Source organism: Poecilia mexicana, unplaced genomic scaffold, assembly GCF_051168715.1.
Source record: "Poecilia mexicana isolate PSO_F unplaced genomic scaffold, ASM5116871v1 scaffold_20, whole genome shotgun sequence".
Lineage (NCBI taxonomy): Eukaryota > Metazoa > Chordata > Actinopteri > Cyprinodontiformes > Poeciliidae > Poecilia > Poecilia mexicana.
This window is the reverse complement of record NW_028263389.1, coordinates 14,190,971-14,215,497: the sequence shown is the minus strand read 5'-3', so window position 1 is coordinate 14,215,497 and position 24,527 is coordinate 14,190,971. Positions and strand designations below refer to the sequence as shown.

The following is a 24,527-nucleotide window of genomic DNA, read 5'->3' as shown; positions in this document are numbered from 1 at the left end:
AGCATGACATATGCAAATATAGACTCAGAGACACACAGATTATTCATAATCTCCCCAGAGAGTGCTCAGACAAGTGGCATTTTCACATGTGAAAGGTCACAAATGAAATAACTGTTAGCGTAAATTACAACCACATATGCTGTGATGGTCCAGAGGGAGTCATCACTGTAAAATGTTACTTATTTCAGGTTGAAAAACTTGCTGAATAATTGGTGAGGAATTCAAGCTTGGCCTTATGAAGGCCTATATAATTCAGTGAGCACTCTCTTCGCAACATATTTCACTCTGGGTGGAGGATTCATAGAATTTTATAACCATCCTGGCCCATTCGGATAAGACTGAATGTTGATTTAATGGTGGAAAAATTCTCGTCTGTGCATGCACTGTAGAATAATTAGCCCAGATCACATTTAAATGGAAGGGAAAAAAAGTGTATTAGTGTAACTATTAAGCAATGGTGGGTGTGAAAAGATTGCAGTATAATATCCTTCTGAAAACATACACCTTTATGCTACTGTGAAGTTTAAACAGACCTTTTAGAATGCTTTAAATAGCTGTACTTGTATGTAAGTCTCTTTCTGTTACAGTGTAGATGAAATAATTTTGAGTCAACAGTTTACTTTTACTTTTTTCATATATAGATGTTACACTTTAAAAAAATATTTTGACATAAAGTTTTGTGTAGTTTAATTTTATATTCCTTCATTTTTTTTTTCCCCAGTTTGAAACCTTTAGCCTGGTTTTGATGTAAGGGGAAGGACATCACATGACAGCATTTCTTATTTTATGATTCGTGATGCCTCTAAAGAGAAAGTAGAGGTGCTTCTGGGTTTGTAAATGTAAATATTTGATTAAATTTGCTTTATAGAATTCTAAAACAAGGTCCTGTCCAAGAAAACCAGGAAACAGGATCATTTCTGAAATCAGTGCAGTGGTTTCTTGTTTGTAAAAAATACATATTTTACATTTTGTTACTGGTCTCAAAGGCACTGAATAGTCCTGGGCCTAAATATACTCCTTGTTGCTTCTCAATAAGTAACTGTTTAGACCTCCTAGGTATAGCCAAAGGCTTTATAGACCTGTTTAGCAACATTTCATTTCTATACTTCTCTGGAACATACTCCCTCAATAAATAAGATGTGTAGAAACTGCTTGTTGAAGACACAACATATAACTGTTTAATACATTTTAACCATAGAGGTGAATATATATATATATATATATATATATATATATATATATATATATATATATATATATATATATATATATATATATATATATATATATATATATATATATATATATATATATATATATTATATCTGATTTAACTTTTTTATAGCTACTTGTTTTAAATTAGCTGTTTAAAGTTTAATTCTTTTTATCAGCTCGGTAATGTTTGCTGGTATTTCTTTAATGTATTTGTAGTTGTTAATGCATGTCTCTTTCACTTTGAATTGCCTTTTGCAAGAAAGATTGCAGATTAACCTCCTTGGCCTTCCATGTGTGTCCCAGGTTTCTGGTTTATAGTGTTTTCAGTGTTTTGACTCAAGCATTTAAACTGCTCTGAAAGAGTGAAACTGAAGTTGTAAGATAGAAACCATACTGTTCCTCATGCCGAACAGATGATTCAATAAGATGCTTCTTCCTTCTTCGAGCTTTTTGCATAATAATAAGCACAAGCTCACACAAGTGCTAACCTGCTCAAGTGTCTTCATGACTGTTTGCCCTCATTTTGAGTTCTAATTCAGCTTTAACAAAGATGAGGGAGGAAAATGTTGAGTAAGAAACTCTTTTACAGATATTTATTTCCTTTTTCTTTGAGTGCAAACAGTAACATTTAGAAAACCGTTTTAAGTATTTTGACTGTTTAGATTTGGATAATTTCTAAAACATTTTTCATTTTAGAAATTGAAATGTTCCACATTCTTCTAGGAAGAATGTTACTCTCATAAGATGAGAATCTCACAAGGAAATGCAAGAGGTTTATGTTTATACCTGTTGTTGTAGTTACTGACAAAAGAGTATATGATGTAATAAAATAAACACATAAATTACCATAATTTCCCTAGAGCAGTGTGATTACCTGTTTCTATCTTTCATTAGATAGGCATACACTTGTTTTCCTTTTCCTAGCAGAATGCCTTTAATGTGCACAGAAAGGAGCCTGGGACTCCTCTCTGCTTATCTGTTTATCTCCCGTCCTCCCTCTGCAGTCGGCTGCTGAACAAAAAATCAATATGCCATAAAGAGAATGGAGAAACCATTTATTTACATCAGTCTGGAAGGAGAGGTAGTTTGTCTTCCCTCATATCCCTTTTGTCCACTTCAGGCAGAAGCATTCTGCTTTTCTCCAATCTCACACTTGACATGCTGTCAAAATAAGACACTGAATTCTTTTTGAAATGTTGAGGCGTAGCTGCTGCCTGTGGGGCAAATAGACGGAAATATGAAGTTTAGATGTTTTCAAGTGGTGAGTTGGTGCTCACATGCTTCATCTCCAGAAGACCGAGGACCGAAACTGTCTCACAAGGCCACAGGGGGGCCCCAGAGACAGGATATAAAGCCCTGATGACAGTACTGCATTCTCACTAGAACCTGCATTATTGATTCTTTCGACCTCACAGTCTCTCAATGTTTGATTCATGCAACAGTTGAGCTAAAATGTTTATATTCTTGTCTCTGGGATAATAAACCATCTGGACTCTTCTTAAGAAAGACTGGCTTGTTACCAGGGTTGTAGGCATATTTTGTACCTTCACAGCAGCTTGAAAAAAGAGACAAAGCCACTCTCATATCTTCTTTCATTATTCATCTGTTTCAACAGCGAGGGGGAAAGAATCTGGCTATTAAGAACAACATTGGAGATTTTCAAGTAAACTCAAACTAAAGAGGTTTATGCATTACATGGCAGTTGTAGTAGCACTTTGTATGCAAACTTACATGTTATTTTGAACCCCCAAAAAAACTAGATCAGGGAATAAAAATTGAATGCACATATATAACTAATTTGGAATTAAATGAGAATGATTACGGAATCACATTATGGGTTTTGTCACCCTTAACAGTTACAATTAAGCATTTGGGATCAGCCATTTGTTGGCATCCGTCCGTCCGTCCATCCACCCAGAAACTTTCAAGTAATTGTTGAATTTAAGTTTTCTAGTGAAAGAAGCTGTATGTTGTCCATCCTTCATTTTTAGAATCAATTAGGTTTAGGTAAGGCAAAAAAAGTCACTTTCTTGCTGCTACTGCAGCATTTTTATTTTTCACACTCAACAGTCAGTGTTAGCTTCTGTCTGTCACACATTTTTCAGTTGGAAAGTTTTCTATGCAATTCTTTGTGCTGACCAAGATTTTGTACAGGTCACCAAAGAATGATTAGCATCTATATACCTCATTCTGGTCAATTATCCCCCCGAAGAGTCTCATGTACCATGAATCTGGTTTAAGGAACAGATGATGAACACTTCTCTTAACTACAAAAGCATCTCAGACTTGTTGACTGAGTGATGGCCCCTTTCTCCAATGATTGGGATAGTATTATCTTAACTTGATGTGGCAAATACTGTGAGACATGCTTGGTGGTTCTCGTCAGGGAACTGCTGCAACTTAAAGCTAATTGGTTCCAACTGTCGCAGCGAATCTAGTCATCTCATTTCTGCCCTTGAGTCACTTTTCTTCAAAAGGGATTTAGGGACAATCAACAGCTGAAAATACACGAGGGAGTAAAGGATTTCTTATTGAAAATGAAAAGCTCACTTTGTTCTTGTGTAGGATGGTGTGTTTCAGAGAGAGATTGGAAGCACATTTTAAATTCATGAGCCTGAGAGTTACTAAAAAGTCTCTAATCAAACATTGATGGCTCGCTCAAGAAGGAAATTGTGATGGAGATCATTTTAGGTCAGCTGCAGTATAACTGAAAGTTTGACAGACCTTGACATTTTTCCAACAAGCTACAAACTAAATGATTATTTAGTGTCCTTTCCTGTGGGAAGCATTGGTAATGCTACCTCTCTGTTTGCACAAAAGAAAAAATATTCTCAAAGTTTTGTCAGTGCTGAGCTTTTCTGTTGCCCTCATTTACAGATTGAGCTGTTGATATCAACCAAATGCTACAGTCATTAATGACTCGTGATATGGTTGAGAGGAAGCTCTGAGACAGAATGAAAGAAAGCAAAAAACAACCAACCTCTTAAGGGTTGGAAAATATACTCATTGTTAATCCTCTCCAAAGAAGTACACAGCACACCCTTCCCCCCTGTATTTGCCTCCCAAGTCTTGCTCCCACCGCAGGCCGACCTATCCTTTGTGTTCAGTTAAACTGCAGGTAAATTAAGTTTACTGATAATTATCAGTGATCCACAGCTTTGCTCTTTAATCAACATTGTGTTCAGACACCGTTGCTTCCTTAAAATCCAATCTGATAAGGCCCCTGCAGGCTTCCTGCCCATCACCACAAACCAGACAGAAAAATGCTTCAATTTTATTTTTTTTTAAGCCATAGTGGTCCTTAGTTCAGTCCTTTTTGAATACAGAAACTAAACAGAACCACCAGGTATGATAAAAAAAGTATTTGTTAAAAATGGTACAAGGTAGTACCGTTTAAATACCTGAAACCTCTGAGTTAAGATTTATGTATGTAAAATTGACTTTTTTTAGCTTTACATCATGTTATAATGTTATTCCCTTGTCTAAAACATCCCTGGAGTGTTGCTTTGATTCTTTAATGCATGCTTGAGAAATCTTTTAATCTTTCTTGGCAACCATTCAGCTGTGCAAAACACTTGGGGGGCAAAACAAAGAGTATCACCTTCAAGGAGAAAGCTCCTTCTTGGAGCTGCAGTTTCCAGGCTTTCGAGCTTCTGCCTCACAGAGCAGTGTATCCCCACTACTCCCCCACTCAACTCCTTCAGACTAGCCATAAACAATTAGCAAACACCTAGCAGAACTGCACATCTGCTGAGCTCATTATATGAACTACTTCTCAGTGCAATGCTGGTAAAAATGTTATTTAAAGGTTAATAGAGGAGAGCTGTTGTGATGACTTCCTGCAGGAATTTCTTAAAGAGACAGAGGCCCAATTTCAAGACACTAAATCACAGAGTCAAATTCCTTCTGTCATATTTGACGTGCAGAAGTTTTATAATAACTGAAGGTAACATAGTTTCTTGATCATGCTATGAAATTTAACTGTGTGCTTGGGAAACATATAATACTGCCCCTTTAATACTTCTAATCAGACAAACATATCAAACTTGGTCAGAATGTGGAAACAGTGTTGCAAATCAAACACAGTTTTTAATACTTTACTGAATCAGACTTTTGATAACACATTTTAGAGTTCTTTTATATAAAGAATATAATCTCTATCTTCATAATGTTGCTTGGAAATGCATTGAATAACTCTAAACTTGAATTCAAGTCAGCTACAATTCAAAGTTCTGCAGTTTTATAAACAGACCTGCACAGTAGTAACTCGTTAATATCCTCTCCGCTGAGCTGTTCTGAGAACTCTGGCAGATTGTGTTTTTAAATAAATAATACTGCTTACCTCCTTCTTGGTTTGTCTTGTTTTTAGAATAGTTTCTTTTCCCCTCATTAAACCACTCCAATTATGGTGAAGCTGTATCTGCATAAAGTATTGGTGATCATCGTCAGTTCTTTTTTGAAAGGCCTCTTAGACAAGCTTATGGAAAATACACACTGGCGAGCTCATTTTGATTTTTCAATCAAAAAAAGAGCGGTTTATAAGGAATTTGTACTCGGTATAGAAAATTGATCGATTCTAACATACAGCTTTTCTTAAATTATTTGAGTGCTCATGCTCATGGTAATTCCACAATGACCATTGTCAGTGTTGCCCTAAGCGAAAACTACAGGTGAAGCATTTTCTCTGAAAACTGTAGTAGAAACAATCCCCACTGATACATTAAGGCTATATTTTTGAGTTGCCATTAAAGCTGCCCTATGTAACATTTATACAGAGTATGTTTTTACATATCTTCTAAAACTATCATAATGTCCTGAGAGTATGTTATGAGACAGATAATTTTGGATAAGATCAAGCTCCATCACTTTCTCCCTGAGCTATTAATAACATCTGAAGAAATGCACCGCTCCTGACTAAAAACAGCCAATCAGAGCCAGGAGGAGGGTCTTAACGATGTCACTCAACTTCATACACTCATTGCTAAATGTGCTAATGGTAAAGAAATAACTTTACTGTTGCAGAAAAGCCATTAATCTCCTGTCATCTGTGGCTATGCTAACTAGACTGAGGAGTCACAACAGGCTCTGCTGACAGAGAAAAGCTGTAACGGTAGTAGAGAGCGAGGGGTATAATAGCATGGGAGGAAATTGAGCAGCGCCACACAAGATTGAGACTGACAAGTGCTAAGACCCATTTCCAGGCTCTGATTGGTTGTTTCTAGTTAACACTGGGAGAAGGCAGAGGAGCTGAATTTGTTCACAGATTATCTGTCGCATAACATACTGTCACGACATAGTAACAGTTTCAACAAACATGTCAAAATATATATTTTATAAAAGTTACATAGTGCCATTTTAAGATGATAAATTTACTACAAGTTATCTTTAAGCCAAATGATTACAGTATAACTTGCTAAGTTGCTTCTAAATTTAAATATGACCTTTTAATATTCCATCAGCTGATGACTTACATAACTACCAGTTTGGTATATTAGAATAAACCTGAAAAACCATCGCACATGCTCTAAAAATGTATTCAGCCTTTCTTGATTTATTGTCAAATTTTACACATTCATTACTCGCCTGTCACTTTTACAGGGATGTCTGAATTAACAGCCACTCCTCTGCACATTTATCATCTAACATCAAAGTCTGTGGAATTATCTGGCACCCATTTATTTCCATATTCCTACAAAACCTGCTGTTTTGTTACTTGCCAATGTTCAAACTAGTTGGCTCCTAGGCCTGGACTTGCACAACAACAGGCTGCAGGTTTGCTAATTTTGCTTTAATTGCTGGTGCTGGTTTTAACTCATCAAATAACCATCTTTCCCAAGTTGCACGAGCAGCAGATTGTTTTCTGCTTTGACGTTTTTTTTTTTGTTTTTTTTACACCTGATTCATTTCCCCTCTGCATTGATCTGCCCTGTGATCAGTCAAATTATGCAAAATTACAGACTTAATTGGGAAACTGAATTATATCCATTCCTAAATATAATATTTAAAAAGCCTTTGAGGTGAGTTCCTGCTGTATATTTGGATTATGGCTTTAAGTGTTGGAGGCTTTCAGTCGCTGAAGAGGGCTTTCATTTACTCCAACCATATATGCTGATGTACCCAAAGCCACAATCAAATCATAAAAGAGTTGGCGTTTTTTTTGGCCTGCTTCACCACTGTCCCTGTTTCTTAGACTTGATGTAATCCTGAATACTATAATTTTGTAAACATAACAGCTACAGAAGTGACGCACAAATATAATCTGACACAATTCTAATATTTCATCTTGTCTCCACCCTTTTCTCTAAAATCCACCAGACATGCAGCAGTTCTCACGAGGTTCTTATCCCTCCGATTTTTGTCAGCAAACTATTCGTTGGGAAAGTATGTAGGTCAATCTGCTTTGGTCTTTGTCTAGAGCCACAGAGATAAGTGGCAATGTGATTAATATTTAATATCTATATGATCAGTGATGGCTGTTGTCATGTTCAGAGCGGGCTTAGAAGTGTTAAAGGAAATCCATAGGGGGGATGGGAAACTAAAACCGTCTATAGAAAATCTCTGTGTTTTATCACTTTGCGGCAGCACATTTGACTTTTTATGCACTGGAGCTTGTGTGTAAGTCCTGTGCCACAGTCTATGCAGATTGCTGCTCTTTTATTTATGAGTGTTGCCTGATCACAGCTGATCCTTTGCTGTAATCCATTTTCTGGTGTTTACTCAGCGAGCAAACATCCACATCCGTGCGTGTCATTTCACATGTCTGCTTGGATGCTGTGGCACATTTTTGAAAGTGCCACAGACTCGTGTGGCATATGGATACGGTGACCTGTTTGCAGCGCTTGGCACATTTTAATTTTTTTTTAGATTAGCAATAATTATTTTAAAATAAACTGTTTTCGAAATGTACAAATCTGCATTTGGTGTATCTTATGTCAACAATAAAATAAAATGTTTCACAAGGTGTTAAATAACTAATTCTGCTGAATGACAAATATAGGTCAAAACTGTTTTTACAAGTGTCAGAATGCATTTTAGAGAGCATTACTCTGAATTTTATGGGCTTTCTGTAAAGGTTTTACCTGTTGAACACTGTGGAAAATGTTTTTCACACGTTCCTGCTATTAGTGGTCATTTGATGTGATGTTGCTATGTGAGAAGACTATCTGTAAGACTGGGTTGACAAAATGATCACAGACTTGACATTTTAATCTAATCTTAAAGATGACACACAGGACACACTTTGGTTTGTGATCGGAACTGTCTGTGAAAAGCTGAAACACTAAAGATGAAGATGTTCACAATTTATTTTATTTTATTTTTGCAACACTATATATGCCAGTGATTTAATGAGATACGTGTCAGAAGTGATAATAGATAGTGAATGCCAACAGCTTTAATGATACTGAACTTGGGGCAGCTTGGTCACCTCCAGCCAGAATTCTGGGAGCATTCTTGTTGCATTGCTCATTAGGCAAATTAAGTTTTGATGCTATTAAGCAACTTTTAGACAGTTAACAACTACCTTCCTTACTGAGCAGTTAACACCTCAAGTTGATCTTTAGTCAATTTGCTAATACTAAAAGAACGAGATCCCAGATACAAGTGACTGAAACGAGCTTCCTCTGGAGGGAGGCTGGACTCAGCCTTAGAGATAGGGTGAGGAGCCCCATCATCATTCAATACATATCTAAAGTTTTTCCCTCACTAACAACTGGGATGTTGAGGTCAGTGTGACATGGTAAAGATTAGCATGGTGCATTAACTGATTAGAAATGTTTGGATTTTTGAGATTCTGTCCAGTATGTCACTGGTGAGGGACTGAAAATCGGCCAGTTTTGATCACTTTCTGATCTTCAGGGGTGCATTCCTAAAACAATTCTCATATGTAAAACATTTAAAATTCAACTGTTAGTATTCCTAACTTGCTGCTTTGGCTACTGTGCATAATGAGATATTTCTATTGATCAGAAAACAGAGTTTGATCATCTTTTGCTTTTTGTTTTTTATTTTCTCTCTGTCAAATATGTACATGCAACAACACAAGTCAGCTTTACTATGTGTATCTTGCAAACTCATGCACATTTACTAACGCTCTGAGGATTCCCTCCTCTGGGCTTTGTAATTCTCTGTAAAAATCCACACATGAGTGTGTTGCGCATGTGTGATTCCTGCCTCTGAACATTTCATCACATGTGAGGAGCGCAGGCTGACTGGATTTAAATAACTCGAAGCTGACAGAGAAGGAGTTGAAGAAGAGAAGAACAGGCAAAAATAGGACAAGGCGAAGTAGTGGTTTGCGAAGAGTGTTGCTCCGAGGAGTCGGCCGATGACGTGAAACGCTGTGTTCACATCTGGAACAGCTTGTGCAGCTGCACCTGAAGAGAAAAGCTCCTCCGCGCAGCCTCTGCCGGCAGTTTCTCCTTCCTCCTTCTGCTCTTTTTCCCCCCAGTTTTTTTTTTCTGGTGCTCTGTAATTCTTTCTCTCTCTGGTTACTGCTTGCCTTAGCGCTGGGATGGTTTCCCGCTGTGCATCAGACAAGAAGAGCATGTAAATTGAAGACAAAGAGAAGCGGAGAGACAAGAGAAAAGCGGACAGTAACATTGGAAGGAACTATTAGGTATGAGGTAGGAAAGAAAAGTTCATGTTTGTGTTATGAGTGTAGGTGCAGAGAAGTGGGGGCAGGAGAGGAAAAAGAAAGGGATGGAGGAGGAGGGATAGGGGGGATTAAGAAGCTGGAATGTGCTGACATTGGAGACCTGAGTTTTTGTTTGCATTTGGCACGGCACATCCTGTCACTCCACAGGTTTGACCACACGTTCAGTTATTTACCAACACACGCACTTATTTACATGCTCACTGTTTGCTTTGGAGGATGATCCCAGGAGGCCACGCCAGGAGAGGTGAACACCTTCCAAGGAGCTAAGTTTCCTCCCACCCTGCTTCCCAAAAGTACCCTCCTTCTCTCTTCTCTCTCCTTTTCTTGGCCCTTCTGTCTTACCTGCACCAGTTTCAACACGCTGCAGCTCCAGAGTAACAGAAAGGCAAGAAATATTCCAGAATGCCCTCAGGATACATCTGCAGTCACCCCGGCTGAGGAAAACTAAATAGCTTTCACTTGTTGACTAACCTACAGGATGTCTAAAGCCTCCCGGCTTGCTCGCCCCCCATCAGCGGGAGCAGGATCCAAGCTTCCCTCCCCAAGAAAGGAATGCCCCGGCACCGCTGCCGTGGCTGGTCGTGCCCGGGTACTAAGTGTGGGGGAGAAGCTAATGAGGGCAGGCAACGATGGTGCCCCTAACAGACAGAAGCCCTTAACTGGAGCTGTGGCTCAGGACAAACCCCAAAGTGAGACCCAGACTGAGACTCGGGACATTAGTCAGAGCCCATGTGAAAAGGACCAGAATGTGGAGATGGTATCTTCCAAGAGCAAGATCAGCCCACCCAAAGTTTCAAGTCAGCAGCAGGGTTCAGTGCAAAGTAAGTAACAAATATGCATTATTCTCAGACGGATAGTTTGTTATTGGTCTTGTGGTTTATTGGTATGCAGTTTTGTTTGGGTTTATAGGTACTGGAATTGTTATCCTATTTTTTTTAAATTTCTGCTGTTAACATTATTAATAATGTTAAATTGATGCAAATGTACGTAGTCTGGGGTTCACTTTTGGTTGAGGGGTAGTTTTTTTTTTTTTTTTTTTCATTCTGCTAAACCAACTAAAATATCATCTTGACTGAAGTGAGATATCATGAGAAGGAATTGGATGATCCTCCCACTCCCCAAAACTATTCTGCCAACAATGATAAAAGCTTGTACCCTTGCAACGTTCAGCAGAGCCCTGTCACCAATTTTAGGAACCTTTCAGGTGCAAATGATCAAATTTGCAAAAGTGCAAAATGGTAAAGTAGAGAAATGTATGCTAGAGCATCTAGCGAACTCTGTCTGCTGTAGTTGCCTGAATAAACAGCTGACATCCCTCCTTTTAAAATATGTCCTTACAGCTTCTCTGCTTCAAGTACATTAAAATATCTCATTTTAACTTCCACACTGAAGAGTGTTGTGGTTGGGTTGACATACATGAAACCTCTGTCACTGTCCTGCTGTGTTGGTGTCCACTAGTGCTTATCTCTCTCCCCTTTGGTCCTTTCAACATTCCCAACTCTGCATGACACCTGCTTTCATGTCCTGCTAGGACTCAACCTTTTAACACTTTCAAGTGAAATGTGAGCAAGACGGTATGCAACTGAAGATTTATCAGAATCCTTTACATCTATGATGCTCTTGTTGAGAGCTTGACTGACTTTTCTTTGAGCTGCTGTAACGTTCCCTGTCAGTCAGTCATAAATCACTGCAGACTGATTGGTTTGTAGTCAAAGACAGGGAATTGCAAAAGGAATGGGGGTGATGTAGATAAAGGCAACAAGGCGGAGTCCAATGGTAGAGTGACAGAAGGAGGTCAGGAATGTGAGCTGGGCATGCTGGGAAATCAACAGGTCCCGAGTTGTGTCTGTGTGTGAATCTTGGATCATGAAGTCAGGTTAGGGGTAAGAAGGGGGAGCAGGTTTGTTCTGGAAACCAGATGTGCTTGTTCTCACTGAGCTTCTAGTATCTTCTTTACATAAAGAAATGGTCCTTCCGCAGAACTGATGACCTTCTTCAAAGCCTGGGTCAGCCCCTGTAGAGATGATTAAACATCAAACCCAGAGTTCTTAATTAACCACACTTTGATTATGTCCGGTAATTAAAGCCTTCTTTGTTTTCTTTCTTGTCCTCACGGAGTTCTTCTGTCTTCCCTCACTCCTCACTGTGATTCCTTTTGTCTTTCTCCTCGCCAACACCCTCTCTGCTTTTGTTTCTCCTTGAGTCACTCTCCTCTTCCTATCTCTTTCTCCTGTTGTGTTATGACAGCATTATTGAAAGACTCCTCCACCAGCCCCCGTCATGCACATAGGCAATCATAAACTCACAAAAGACCATCAAATAGAATAAATGAACTGTTCTCTGCATTTGCCTGTCCTGCAGTGCATTTTTAAGTAGGAGTTTTACTTCAGTGGCTGTTCAACTTTATTATATCTCTGGACAGTACCTTTGAAGTTCTCAGTTGAAAAGGCAGTGCATCAGCAGCTCACTCTCTGCAGAAACTTGCAACAAAGTAAACCTATTTCACTTAACTTTGATGTATAAACTTTGTGCAATACAGCGTCTTGACTTAATGCAACCTCTGTTAAATGGTGCCTTCGTTTTTTGCATTTGAAACACATTCCGCTGTTAGCGGTATTATTAGCTATATCGCGACCTCTATAAAAACTGAGTGTTAAAATTAAAGTCCCTGTAGAGTCAACTCCTGAAATAATTCCAGCCACTGGGCTTGACGGTAGCAGTGACCCAAGCCCACGAGTCAAACAGAGCTGTTGCACATAGGCCTGTCAGACAATAAGTGCGTGTGACAGGTGACATTTCCACTGTGGAAAAGCTTCAAAGATGACTGCTGCTCACCAAAGGATCCAATTTCAGCCGTTAAAGTGGAATCCCCCACCAAGAGTGAAATCCGTTTGATATATTTGCTCCAGACAGTGTGTAACATTAAGCGTAGATTCAGGTATAATTTTCTTCAAAATTCTGCAGTAACCCTCAATTTGATACTATTTTGGTGAGCTAGAAGTTTTACAATATTTATTAAACTTCAAAAAGCTTTTGAAAGGCAGCAGAGATTAACACGTTGAAGCCTTACATAACAGAACTTTTCTACTTTTGAGTTGGTTTTCTGAAGTTTGTTCACATTATTCCTTCTGCAAAATCCACTAAGATGCTGGCTTGTTTTTTGGGCACAACTTGGTTATTTGATCATTGCTTATGCAGTTTTGCTTAGATGCGATCTGCATTTTGTTGCCTTGTACTTCCAACTGGTGTAATGACAGTATGCATTTGGTATGAAAGCAGAAGTTACAGGAAAGCAGTTTGTTTCAATGGCCAATCATGTGTAGGGAGCAGTGTTTTTGAAGTAAGCATAGCTAAATTTGTTCCCACACACTTATGAAAACATCCTTACAAATCGTAAGTGCTTGTGTTGTTCACTGCTGTTTCTATATTGGGATGAGGTTAAATTTGTGGCCTCACCAATGTGTCTATAATAGGCAAACAAACAAAAACATTAGTGCAGCGGTGGCTGACAATCTTATTTGCAAGTGAGCTCCCAAATCAATTTCTTCTGTTGGACTGACTATGTGTTTTAACAGATGAACTGTGACGATCTGTGTTTTTGTGTATTTATTTCTTAGTTTTTTTCTGTATCCTTGTTTCCCGTGAGTCTTTGTGATGTCCTGTCCTCCCTGTTGATTATTCCCAGGTGTGTCTCGTTCCCTTGATTACCCCATGTGTATTTAAGTTCACCTGTTGTCTCTGTCTCTTGTCGGATCCTTGTCATTGAATGTCATTTGTCGTTTGTCTGCCTGGCCTCACAGTTGAACTGTTAAGTCCTGTGTCGGTTTAGCTCTCTCATTCAGTCCTGTTTTTCAGTTCCTACCGGTAATTAGCTGTGTGCTAACTCTCTGCTGTGCCGCCTGTGTTGGACTGTGTTTTGAGCTCTCTTTATTAAATCATCTTCATCATCATCATCTGGGTCTCGGCGTTCAACCTCACCACCTCCAAACCACCACATCATGACATGAACTAACGCATGGATGATTCCAATCTAAAAAATGTTGTATTGACTAACATTTTAAGCATTTGTTTAGAATTAATTTGTGACAAAAGTAAAAAGTGCTTTTGAAAAAAGAGGTTGTAGTTGAATTTAGCTCTCCATTGTGGAAGTCTGTCACCTCTCCCATTTCTCCCCGTCTGCATAATCTTCTGCAGCCAAATAAACATTAGACACTGTCATCATGTGAGTTGTCAAATGTTGTGATTGACATAAGTGAAATGTGTCAGCCCATCAGGACACATGGGCTGACATTAAAAGTCTGTCTTCACATCGACAGACACAAAGTGTCTATGATATGCAGTGAGCACCAGACACCATTTCGACTCTTGAGTCAAGAATTTTACCCTTATGTAACCCTGAAAATCTTTAGCCAGACGGAGGTGAATTAACTTTTTCACTTTTGTCATGAATGTTTTGTACCACATAAAAATATTAAAAATAAAAGTTGCAAAATCTAGTCTATTAATCATGTCAAACATTCTAAAAACTTTTTAGTCACCCCTACTATTTTGTAGGGGTGACTAGAAAGCAGTGACACAGTGTGGCAAAGAAACAATCATTTCATTTGAGGTTTGACAAAGGAAACAATATTCTGAGGATATACTAAGCGTATAGGAATGCACTGACCAATTTTGTTTTAAGTGCACCTCGTTTGCAACAAGTTGGAGCATCATGCTCACAGGTTGCTGCAACACCCAGTTGCTGCTGATGTGTCAGTTACACATATGTGATGCATATCTCTTGTTCTAACACATCCCAAAGGTGCTCTGTTGACAACTCTGTAGGTCACTGGATTACATTGAACTAATGGTAAATTTCTAGAAACTAGTTTGAGATGATTTGAGTTAATAGAAAATGGACATGGCCAGCAACAGTACTAAGGGAGACTGTGGCATTTAAATTATGCTTAATTTAGATTGAAGTATTACAAGAAAATATCCCCCACACCATCTTACCCCTACCAAAATCTTGTAAAACATCTTCAAGAAGCAAGAGATGAAACCCAGTTTTCTTCTGTTTCAGCATGACTCTGATAGACTATTGAAATTCAACATGAACTTTCTTAGGTTATTTTGAACAAAAACTTAAAGGTTATAGTGTATTTATGAGAGCATCTTAACCTGGAAAGTCAAATCAGTCGGTACAGGTTTTTGGAAAGGTTAACGTTTGGACAGTCTCTGGTTGATAATGACTCATCCTGTCTTTAGCTCCCTTATCAGGGCTTTGTTCGGTCCAGACAAACTTAACATTTTCATCATGTGTATGATCATTAAAGTCTTCAGACTTTATGACCCACCAGGTAGCAATTTGTCCCTGGGAATCTCTGATTCTGGATGACCTCACCTCTGGATGACTGGGAAGGGACTGAGAACACCCACGCTTGTGTTTTTGCTGTGTCTGGCTTTTAACTGTGTAACCACATCAATATGTGCAGGGTTGCTTCAGCTTGCCTTCAAGTGTCAGAGGTTAGTGAGGCATTTGATATTTTGTTGTACTCGCCTGGGTGTCTGTAACAGTTTAATTCACTTGTGAGAGATTTACTTTGACATATTCACTGCTGAGATCGCCGTGTCAGTTTTGCTCACTTACTGTAAAAGTTCCGTTTATATGTAACTGACATTTTGGTGACTGTTTTTCTTGAAAAAAAAATAAAAAAGCTGAAAAGCAGCTTAGTGTGACATAAATGAGTTTTAGAATTGGAATATGTCCATCCATTTATTTGACACTGAATCTTTGATTGGAAATAAAATGAATTTCTAAAAACAACATGAAGAAAAAAAAACATAATTTCCTGATATTTTCATGTTTGACAACTATAAAATGGCAAAAATAAATACAAAATTAGACCAGAACAGCAGCTTACACACATAGCTGACATAGCATGTCAAATTTAATGAAAAACCTTTGAACATTTTGACAAATCCATTTTAAAACCACTTCTATCTGAGAGGCCATGTAGACTTAAGCGTGCATTCTTTACTAGGCAGAAAAGAATGATTTTCAGTGATTTTAAATGATCTTTCTCGTCTTTACATTTGAATTGAATGTCTTGATAGATTGTCAGTAAGTAGGAGGTTGATTGCAAGCTAAACCCCCTGCTTTTACTCTGAATCAAGCAATCAGAAACTCATTTTATGGGTTTATGTGAATTATGCTCAGTTATTCCTACATGTTCACATTCATTTGCACATAACTGAGAAAATTTGCTAAATCACACGTACTTGTTGCAAAATAATCAGGAGGCATTGGATGGGTCTGAGCAAGCAAATGTTGACAACATAAAGCTGCAAATTTAACACACCAGAGGAAATAATTAAGGTAGTTTTAGTCATTTGTATTTCACACGTTTGAGAATGGGTGCTGAAAATAAACCGTATCTGTGGTTCCTCAATTCACATAGCTCAGGCTAGCTAGAACCTCAGAGTCATCGATCAGAATGCTCATCATATTTAGCCCTTTTTGGATATTCACTGCTGCCACACACTGCATCTTCACTAGAAGTAAGAAGTTCTAAAAAAAAAAAAAAAAGCATCAGTTTATGCACTGGTCTAGCACTGCATGGTAGTATAACTAATCTCGCTATACAAGCACACTGGCAATGGCTCAGCTTAAAAAACAGCTCAGTAATCTTACACAGTAAATAACTGTAATTTATAGACTATAAGCCGCAACTTTTTCTCATGCTTTGAACACTGCAATACTACCAATGTGTACATCAATTTATTGTTCTTTTCATGTAAAGTCTTTACAGCACTGTAGCACAGCCAACTGATAGAACAGGTTAGAAAAGAAACAGTTCAAAAAGACTAATGAACAATCGATGTAATTGTTTTATACCATGGCGACTGTTTGAGGTATAATTGTTGGATTCATTCTTTGTTGTTGCTGTGGATGTTTTGACAATGTTAATAGCCTACTTTATAAGAGCTTCTGTGGTAATGAGAAATATTTAAACAAGATGGTGTTGTCGTTGTGAAATTAACATAAAAAGTTAAATATGGTGTTGCAGAATACTGAATTTCACAGTTTCGATCCCAACAGTCGTGCGCTATTTGGAACATGACTTCAACAAGAGCAACAAACATGCTTCAAAGATGCAATTGCTATTCATCCATATCCCCGGTGTTCCCTTGCATTTAGACATGTGAAACATGCAGTTTTCAATAAATCAGCATACATGGCAAGAACAGAGACATTGCAACAGCATAATTCTATTTGACCAAAGTTGTCTCAGTTCTCTTTATCAATTTTATCAGTTTTTTTATATAGCACACAAAAGGCTAAAAAAAGGATCAATATTAAGCTGCAAAGATTTCTAAAAAGAGAACCAAAAGAGACCCTGAATCATATTGAAACAGAGCTCTGTCATTGTAACCCATATCACTTGCTATTGTAACCAAATAGCTTACAATAGCCAAATGCTATGTAGCCAAAGGAGAAACACTTCTCTGCTTATCTGATTATCTGATTTCTGTGCTTAAAGAACTTGAGAGAAATAAAAAAAGAGCACTGCAATAAGAAAAGTAAAACAAGTGACATACAATGCAGTGGCGACAGAATATCTCAAATCAATTTTTGAACCTCTAACCCTCTAAGTTTGTTGCTTTTGTTAAAGTTAAAGATTTTTTTCCTTCTACGGGAGAAAAAAGTCAATTAAGAGAGTTTGGACAGGGCTTTCCATCTAAATGCCTCAAAGGAGGCAGCCACAACGCCAGGATGTTTTCACAGCTGTAGGGGACAACTTACCTTTGTCCTTGGTTTGTCAATAAGTACCCAGGGACTGAAGAGATGTCCAATGAGTCATTAGAAGCAATGAACTATAGGTGAGTTAATGGTGTGTTCATTGACCCGGGGCTTGTGCTCAGACGATGATTGGATGTGACTCATCTGCCAAACACAAACGGACAATAACTGGTTCGCTGAGCAAGAAGAAAGAGCTAAAGTTATGTGGCCACTCATGAGTGTCTGCTGTAAATCCTTCTTTTTGGGACTGGTGTGTGTATGTTTTGATTCTAAAGTGTAGTTCAGGGAAGTGAGGCTTTTCTCTTGATCCTTGGTCTGTCCGGTTCTCAATGAAAAACAGCAGAGGGGATTTGGTTTCTCTGTGTGTTAGATTCAAGATGAAACAAAGGAATTGGTTTCAGTCACAGTTTCTTTGATTTGCACGTGCAAGGTCTTTACTTATTTACTAACATCTTGCATGTTTTTCAGTTCCACAGTTTCCATTCATTGGCTTGATTAAAGAATAAAATGATCAAAGCAAAAAATTCCAAATGCAGCGTGAAATTCTTTCCATCTAGACATATCACTGAGCAATAGATCTTTTTTTATGTTTGTGTTTTAGTCCAAAGGATAAATGAAGTTAATTCAGCCAACTGAAGGGTGGAAGTGAATTTAAAGGCTCCCTCAGGGTTTCCTCTCAAAAGAGTCGACAGAGAAATCGATATCTTTCCACTTCCCCTCTTTCGCTCTTTTTCCCTCTCAGGCAAATGTGATGCGTACACATATGTATTCATCCATGTCTGTCTGTTCCTCTGACTGTAAGCAAGAGCAAGAGCACGCAGACATATTTGTTTGACGTCAGACCTTTTTAAAGCAGACATCTATGTAGTATGTTTTAAATTTAAACCTCTTAAAGTACTGGATTTTTGTGCTTCTTTGATTGAAATGTGAAGATTGTTTCGATTCTGCAAAACACATGTTTAACCATGTAGTTAATAGAAAGGATGGGCTTTTGAATAAAGATAAGATCAAGTTAAGATTTTTAATTAGACATTTGATCCACAAATGATCAGAAATGTCTTGCTTTGATGCAGGAAAAAAATACAGCACTAACATATCAATATAAATATTGTATGCTATATTTACTAATAAACAATAATTACTCAAAATATGTCGCTCTCTAGTTAATACTGGGGTTTGGCCCGCCTTTCAAAGGTAGTTCAACCTTTGGCTTGAACTACATTTCAAGCCAAAGGTAGTTGGCTTGAATTATTTATTCATTTGTGTTGTATTATTGGGGCTGAGGATGACATCTACTTCTTCTTTAGATAATGTAGTTGTGATGCTTGACTCCTTTTTTTTTTTTTTTTTGTCCGTCCAGACGGACATTTTTAGATGCCGTTTCACCTAAAAGGCATCTAGGTAAAAAGACATTCCTTTTTAGATGCCTTTTTACCTTCACATAATCCCCACTGTATTCCTACTGTCATGTCTCAGAATGTGGCTCTGCCTTTTGAAATTGCAAATACTTATCCATTCAATATTTGTTAAAGTGGTATTTACGTCTGGGTGGGCAGTGTGGCATGGTTCAGATTATGGGTTCAAATTCCAGCTGGGGCCTGTAAATATGTATGCCAGCTTCTTCCCACAGTTCAGAAAATATGCATCTTTGGTCTGCCACACTGAATTGATCGTAGGTTTGTGTAAATGATTACTCTTTGATGGTCTGGATCTATCCATTTTACTCTGCTTCACATAGAAGTCAATTACTATGTTTCCATTAATTTATATTTGTTACCCTTGTAAAATGTGCTTGTTCATTGTCTTCTCTGCAAATAATCGTGGTTATATGTAGTGTAGCAGTAACATTAGCCTAAATGTTTAAACATTTTATTTTGAGAAAAGAAATAATGAACTTTTTGTGACAGAAGTTGTTTTAAGTTGAAAGAAATCAACTTTGTAAAGCTAGGTTAATAGTTCATGCATTCAACCAGGCACAGGAGGGCACACACTTACAACCTTACTTCAAAACAAAAAAATAAAATAAATCTCCCGTAAAGACAAGGTTTTGCGTTCACTGATGTATTTTCTTCCTGTATCATTAAGAAACCAGGTTTCTGTTCATTGTGAAGTTATATGATGCTCCTTGTAATTACTCCCTTCAGTCCATATTTTCTCCTAGATTGCTCTTTGCCATTTTGTGCTTGTTTTTCCCCAACCTGTTTGATCTAGAGTCATATTTCACAGCTCTGTCTGTTTCTGTTTAGTTGTTTTTTCCTGTTATAGAACCCCTGGATTGTTTACCTTCCTGCTTGTAGCCTCTTAGTCCTGCCTTTGAGTTCTTCATTCCTTGACCATGATTTATGATATGAAGTCTTATATAATCTGCCTTGTACATAGCATGTGAAATGTTATGTTGAGCATTGTTACATTATAAATTTAAGGTATGGATTAAGGCCATGCAACATAGTCTTAAGCAACAATATAAATGACACAAGTAAAGCTACCTAATTAGCTGTGTTGAGCTGAAAATCAAGGTTTTTTTTGTTTAAATGAAAGCTAATCCTACTGTAGAGCCAGGAAACTTAATAGTCTTGATGTGTTTCAAAGCACAGAAGTGATTTTTGTAATACGCCTATCTCAAGGAAAAAGTGTTTTCAGTCATATCCTCCTCATTAGACATTTTTTTTTGGCATAGGGCTATGATAAACTATTAGAGTCTTAGACATAACGAAAGGAACAACCCAAACTTTAAAAAGAGGAGATATCAGTTAATTCTATGACTTGATCAGAAATCGCTAATGGAGTCACCAGCTGCAGCACTGAGACGATCACAGATGTTTGTGAGCATAAAGTGGTTCTTTTATCTTCAGCAGTTTTTACGTTTTAGCAGCTTTGCGAATCAATAAACCCTCTACCATCACATTTAGCCACATCAGTTGGCTTTGGCAGCTGCTCGTGTTTTTCTCCATGTCCAAGTGCCTCTGCACTACATTGGTGTAGTGCAGTTAAACCTTCTTCAGTAAATCACACTGATTATAATTGGATTTTGCATAAAAACTGCATCTCTCGCTAACATATAGTATTTTCATGACAGTTGGAAGGCATGTGGTTATGGTTTTCTGTTGACATCAGAGAAACATAATTTGGAATTATCGCAGAAATTATATCGGTTTGAAAACTATAAGAATGTTAGTTTCAAATAAAAAAAAAAATTGCCAATGCAATTAAATGCTGACTAGGCTTGCCAGAGAGTTTTTAGATTCCTCTGTTCGGTGACAGTTTATTACGTCTCCAAGACACTACCTATCGTATCTTTGTGTGTGTGTGTGTGTGTGTGTGTGCGTGTGTGGGTGTGTGTATGTATCTGTAGGTGAATTTTCTGGATTGAAAATAAGAGTAGCACATAAGGTTAGTACAGAGAAGGCAGTCCTTGCTTACTTTTTGTTGATGCCTTTGGGAGGGCAAAAATGTGTCCCTGAAGTTATGTCATGCCCACAATGAAACAACGAAACACTTCTTTCTCTGTAATTGGTTGCTCCAACAGAAGCATTATGGGTGTCTGAATCACCACAGTCACTCTGTATTTTCCTTTCAACTTTAGTTTCTTGTCTTCTCTGCCACTTTACTGCGGCAGCAGCTTTTAGTGCCTCAGATGTGCCCTTGTCTGCCCCAGTTTCTTGCACTGAAAATGACAGCAAACTGTGAACAAACCACATCTGACAGCAACCTAGATCAGCAAACAACTGAGATGAAAGGAAACAGAGTTCCTAAAATACTATTTGATGATACACCTTGATCTGTTATCTAGTGAGGATATTTAAGCACTTTTTATAAAACAAGGAAACAACATAATACACTAAGACTTGATAAGTAATTTAATGCAGTGGAACATTTGTTGCTGTTCAGTCTTATTTTAAATGTTTAATCTCTTGTATTCTTGTCATTTTAATAGAACAATGTTTGTACAGAGAAGATATAACGTAGAACATTTGTTCAGTGGTTACTAGTATTAGTCCTTGAGCACCAATATTCTACAACTTTTAGATGCATCTCTGGCATGAGGAATCCTGATCCAAATTGTTTGTTTCTCTGTATATCTGTTTATTTGTTAGTTTTGTTCAGTTGTAAAGCATCACCAACCAATGCGTAAAACCCCATTGATCTGAAGAATAACAGTTTTCCAGCAGAAGACCACCCCATGGCATTTGTTTTTTTGCATTTAAGGTCACACAGAAATCTCTCATTTCCATATACCACATTTAAGCTGCAAAAACTGGCTAACCCTTTCATTAGTTTCCTTTTCCAATTCCTTCCCTACCTTGTTTGGCAGCGCAGAGGAGGGGTAAACTTCAAACACAGAGATGGCTTGAAGGCAGCTAAGCTCCAGCTTTAAGTGTTTTGTGACATGGTCTTCACATGAATTATGTTTATAAGTCTGTTCCACTTCATACACACCATCTGAAGGAAAGAGATTATTCAGTACAGACTGTAACATTGGAACAACTGACCTTTTAAGCTTCTGCTGGTCGAAACTCATTGTTCACTAAAGTACTGCTGACTGAAGAATCACTATGTCAAAGCACAGAACTTCTGTTATGTTCTGCATGTAGCTATTTTTGATTGACTTTAGATGTCACTATATTCTACCAACTTTTTTGTTATTAGCAGAATATGTAAGAAATACCGAAGAAATCAAGTCTGCCCATTACTGAGAAAATTGCCCATGAACCAGTTTCATTCTGGGTTATATAGATCCTTACCTTTAGGAAGAGTAGTGCGGAACACACTTGCGGCTTATTTGATGTGCAAATACCACATGACATCACCTAAATTGTGCACTCCACTTTCACTGTTTCAGATGAATTCGAAATCTGAGGTCAGACTGGATTTACGAGAATAAATAAATTAATGGGACAGTGTTTTAAATGGCTGTTTGAAAGGGATCCCTTCAATTCCTTTCAACAGTCTGTAAAACCCATTGCCAGGTAAAAATTCATGACAAACAACAGCCTCTTTTCACTTAACACTTCTGTTATCAGCTGAAAGTCTCGCATTGTAGACACATTGTAGAAACTAAATCTTTCTTTGAAACCGCTTTTTGCATTTCTGTGCTTTCTCTAACCCAACTTTACTCAAAAAGTCTAAGCCAAGAAAACTGTCATTTTTGTGTGTACTTCACTCAGTAACAGCACTAACTGAAGAGTGTTGTTGTCACTGCTACCAAGGTTGCACTTTGAAAAGTCTATTCATTGATTAAGGGTCCAGGCCGTTTCCAGTCACTTGGACACATCATAGTGCATCTTTACTCTAGATGGAGCTAATGTAGGTATGGGAAGTAAATGAGAAAAAATATGTATTTTAAGTATTCTAAAAAAAATTAAAACATACATTTTCAATATTACACAGAATTAAAGCATTTTTAGGAAGAGGATAAACATGTAGCCCTTGTGTTTACATCAAGGCTTTAGTTTAAGATTGATGACTTGGGCTTTGTGAGCTGAGCAGTATAAGACGATATTAAATCATCTAAAAGGCCTCTCTTTTACCCTGTATCACCCTCACTTCATTCTTTCTGAACAAAACAGACCTTAGAGACAAATAAATATATTAACCAGCAGAATAAGATCTTTTTTTCTGATCTTTATCTGGGCTCTGTAGCATTCACTGATCACAGTTGTTCTTGCTGAATTTACTTGGAATTGCATTGCAGTCTTTTCAGTCGGAGGCTGAATGCAGGATGTGTTTACCTGCAGACTTCAGTTATCAGTGGAGTTGATACTTGAGGGTTTTTATTTACCCCTGAAGTATCTGGTTGGTAGATTTTTACTGGAATGTGCCCCATTTTATGACTGCCAGAGTCTGCAGTATGTGGTTAATAAATAATAACTAATGAGCTATGGGCTGTTTTGGCAAATGTCTGCTTTAAGTTTGCGAGATGAGACATAAATTGTATTCCCTAGATAGAAATTCCTGTTACTGTAAAGTAATGCTATCATTCTTCTCCAGTTAATGTCTCAATATAAATGGATTTAATTCAGATATTCCTTAGTGCATTTCAACATTTTTATTTTTTACTAATGTAGTGTTTTTCTGAAAGTACCAGTTTTCTATTTACTTTTAGAGGGGGAGTCTAGCATTTCAGTTTAAACGTTTATCAGCTATGCTGCTTTTGGGCTTTGATCATATTCCTAATTAAGACTTTATTTAAATATTATGAGTCAAAAATATGTAATGCAATGTTTGAATTCCTAGAACTTAAAGTTTCCACAGAAAATAACATTGATCACATATTAATTAGAAAGATAAAGAGTCATCCTGCTTTTCACAGAGCTCCACTTCAGTCAGAGAGTATATAAGATTGTTTCCCATCTGCGCTGTAGTACTACTAAGACACAAATAATTTCAGAGGCAAGCATTTGGTTCTAAGTTCAGAGCCTGACTTTGGGTTTACCAGAGATAACTGACTCCTTTTTTAAATTCAACACGTTTGGCTGCAAAGCAACAGACACTTTGCTGTAATTATGTCCTATGTAAAGTTTTAACTTCCCGCCTTGCTTTGAAACCATAAGAATAGATGTGCCAAGATTCCTAAGGTATACACCCTTTATTGGGTTGCAGTTTAGAAAAAAATATCAAACTAATTCGCATGGCTCTTAGTTGTTCTCACATATGTGTCTTATTTAACTCCCCCCCCCTAAATCAGAATTATATTTCCCTGTTGCCTTTGACAAGAGCCATTGGTTGGTTTTTGATTTAAGTGAATTCCTTCAAACATTATTTCTGTGATTTAAGTACTTTTTTATGACATGCCCATGGCAGTATGGTTTTTTTTTCATCACATTATATGTAGTGTAGGGTAGTACTCCCTTTTCTCCCTGTTGTTACTTCAAT

The 24,527-nt window shown here is 37.6% G+C and overlaps 1 protein-coding gene across 12 annotated transcripts in view; it reads left to right on the top strand.

Annotated features, from left to right (window-relative positions):
* Nucleotides 1-24,527, top strand: part of si:ch211-285f17.1 (sickle tail protein homolog) — a 122,304-nt gene that overhangs the window by 13,633 nt on the left and 84,144 nt on the right. For 5 of the 12 annotated variants that reach the window (XM_088001277.1, XM_088001276.1, XM_015000832.2 and 2 more), the window contains exon 1: nt 9,897-10,692. The exons of 1 other annotated variant lie outside the window; for it this stretch is intronic. In XM_088001277.1, coding sequence (XP_087857403.1) covers nt 10,350-10,692 — 343 coding nt within the window. In that variant the 5' untranslated portion in view covers nt 9,897-10,349. Of the gene's footprint in view, nt 1-9,885; nt 10,693-24,527 lie in introns of those variants that run through there. 6 more of the 12 variants (XM_015000853.2, XM_088001284.1, XM_015000827.2 and 3 more) reach the window with 5 other exon arrangements.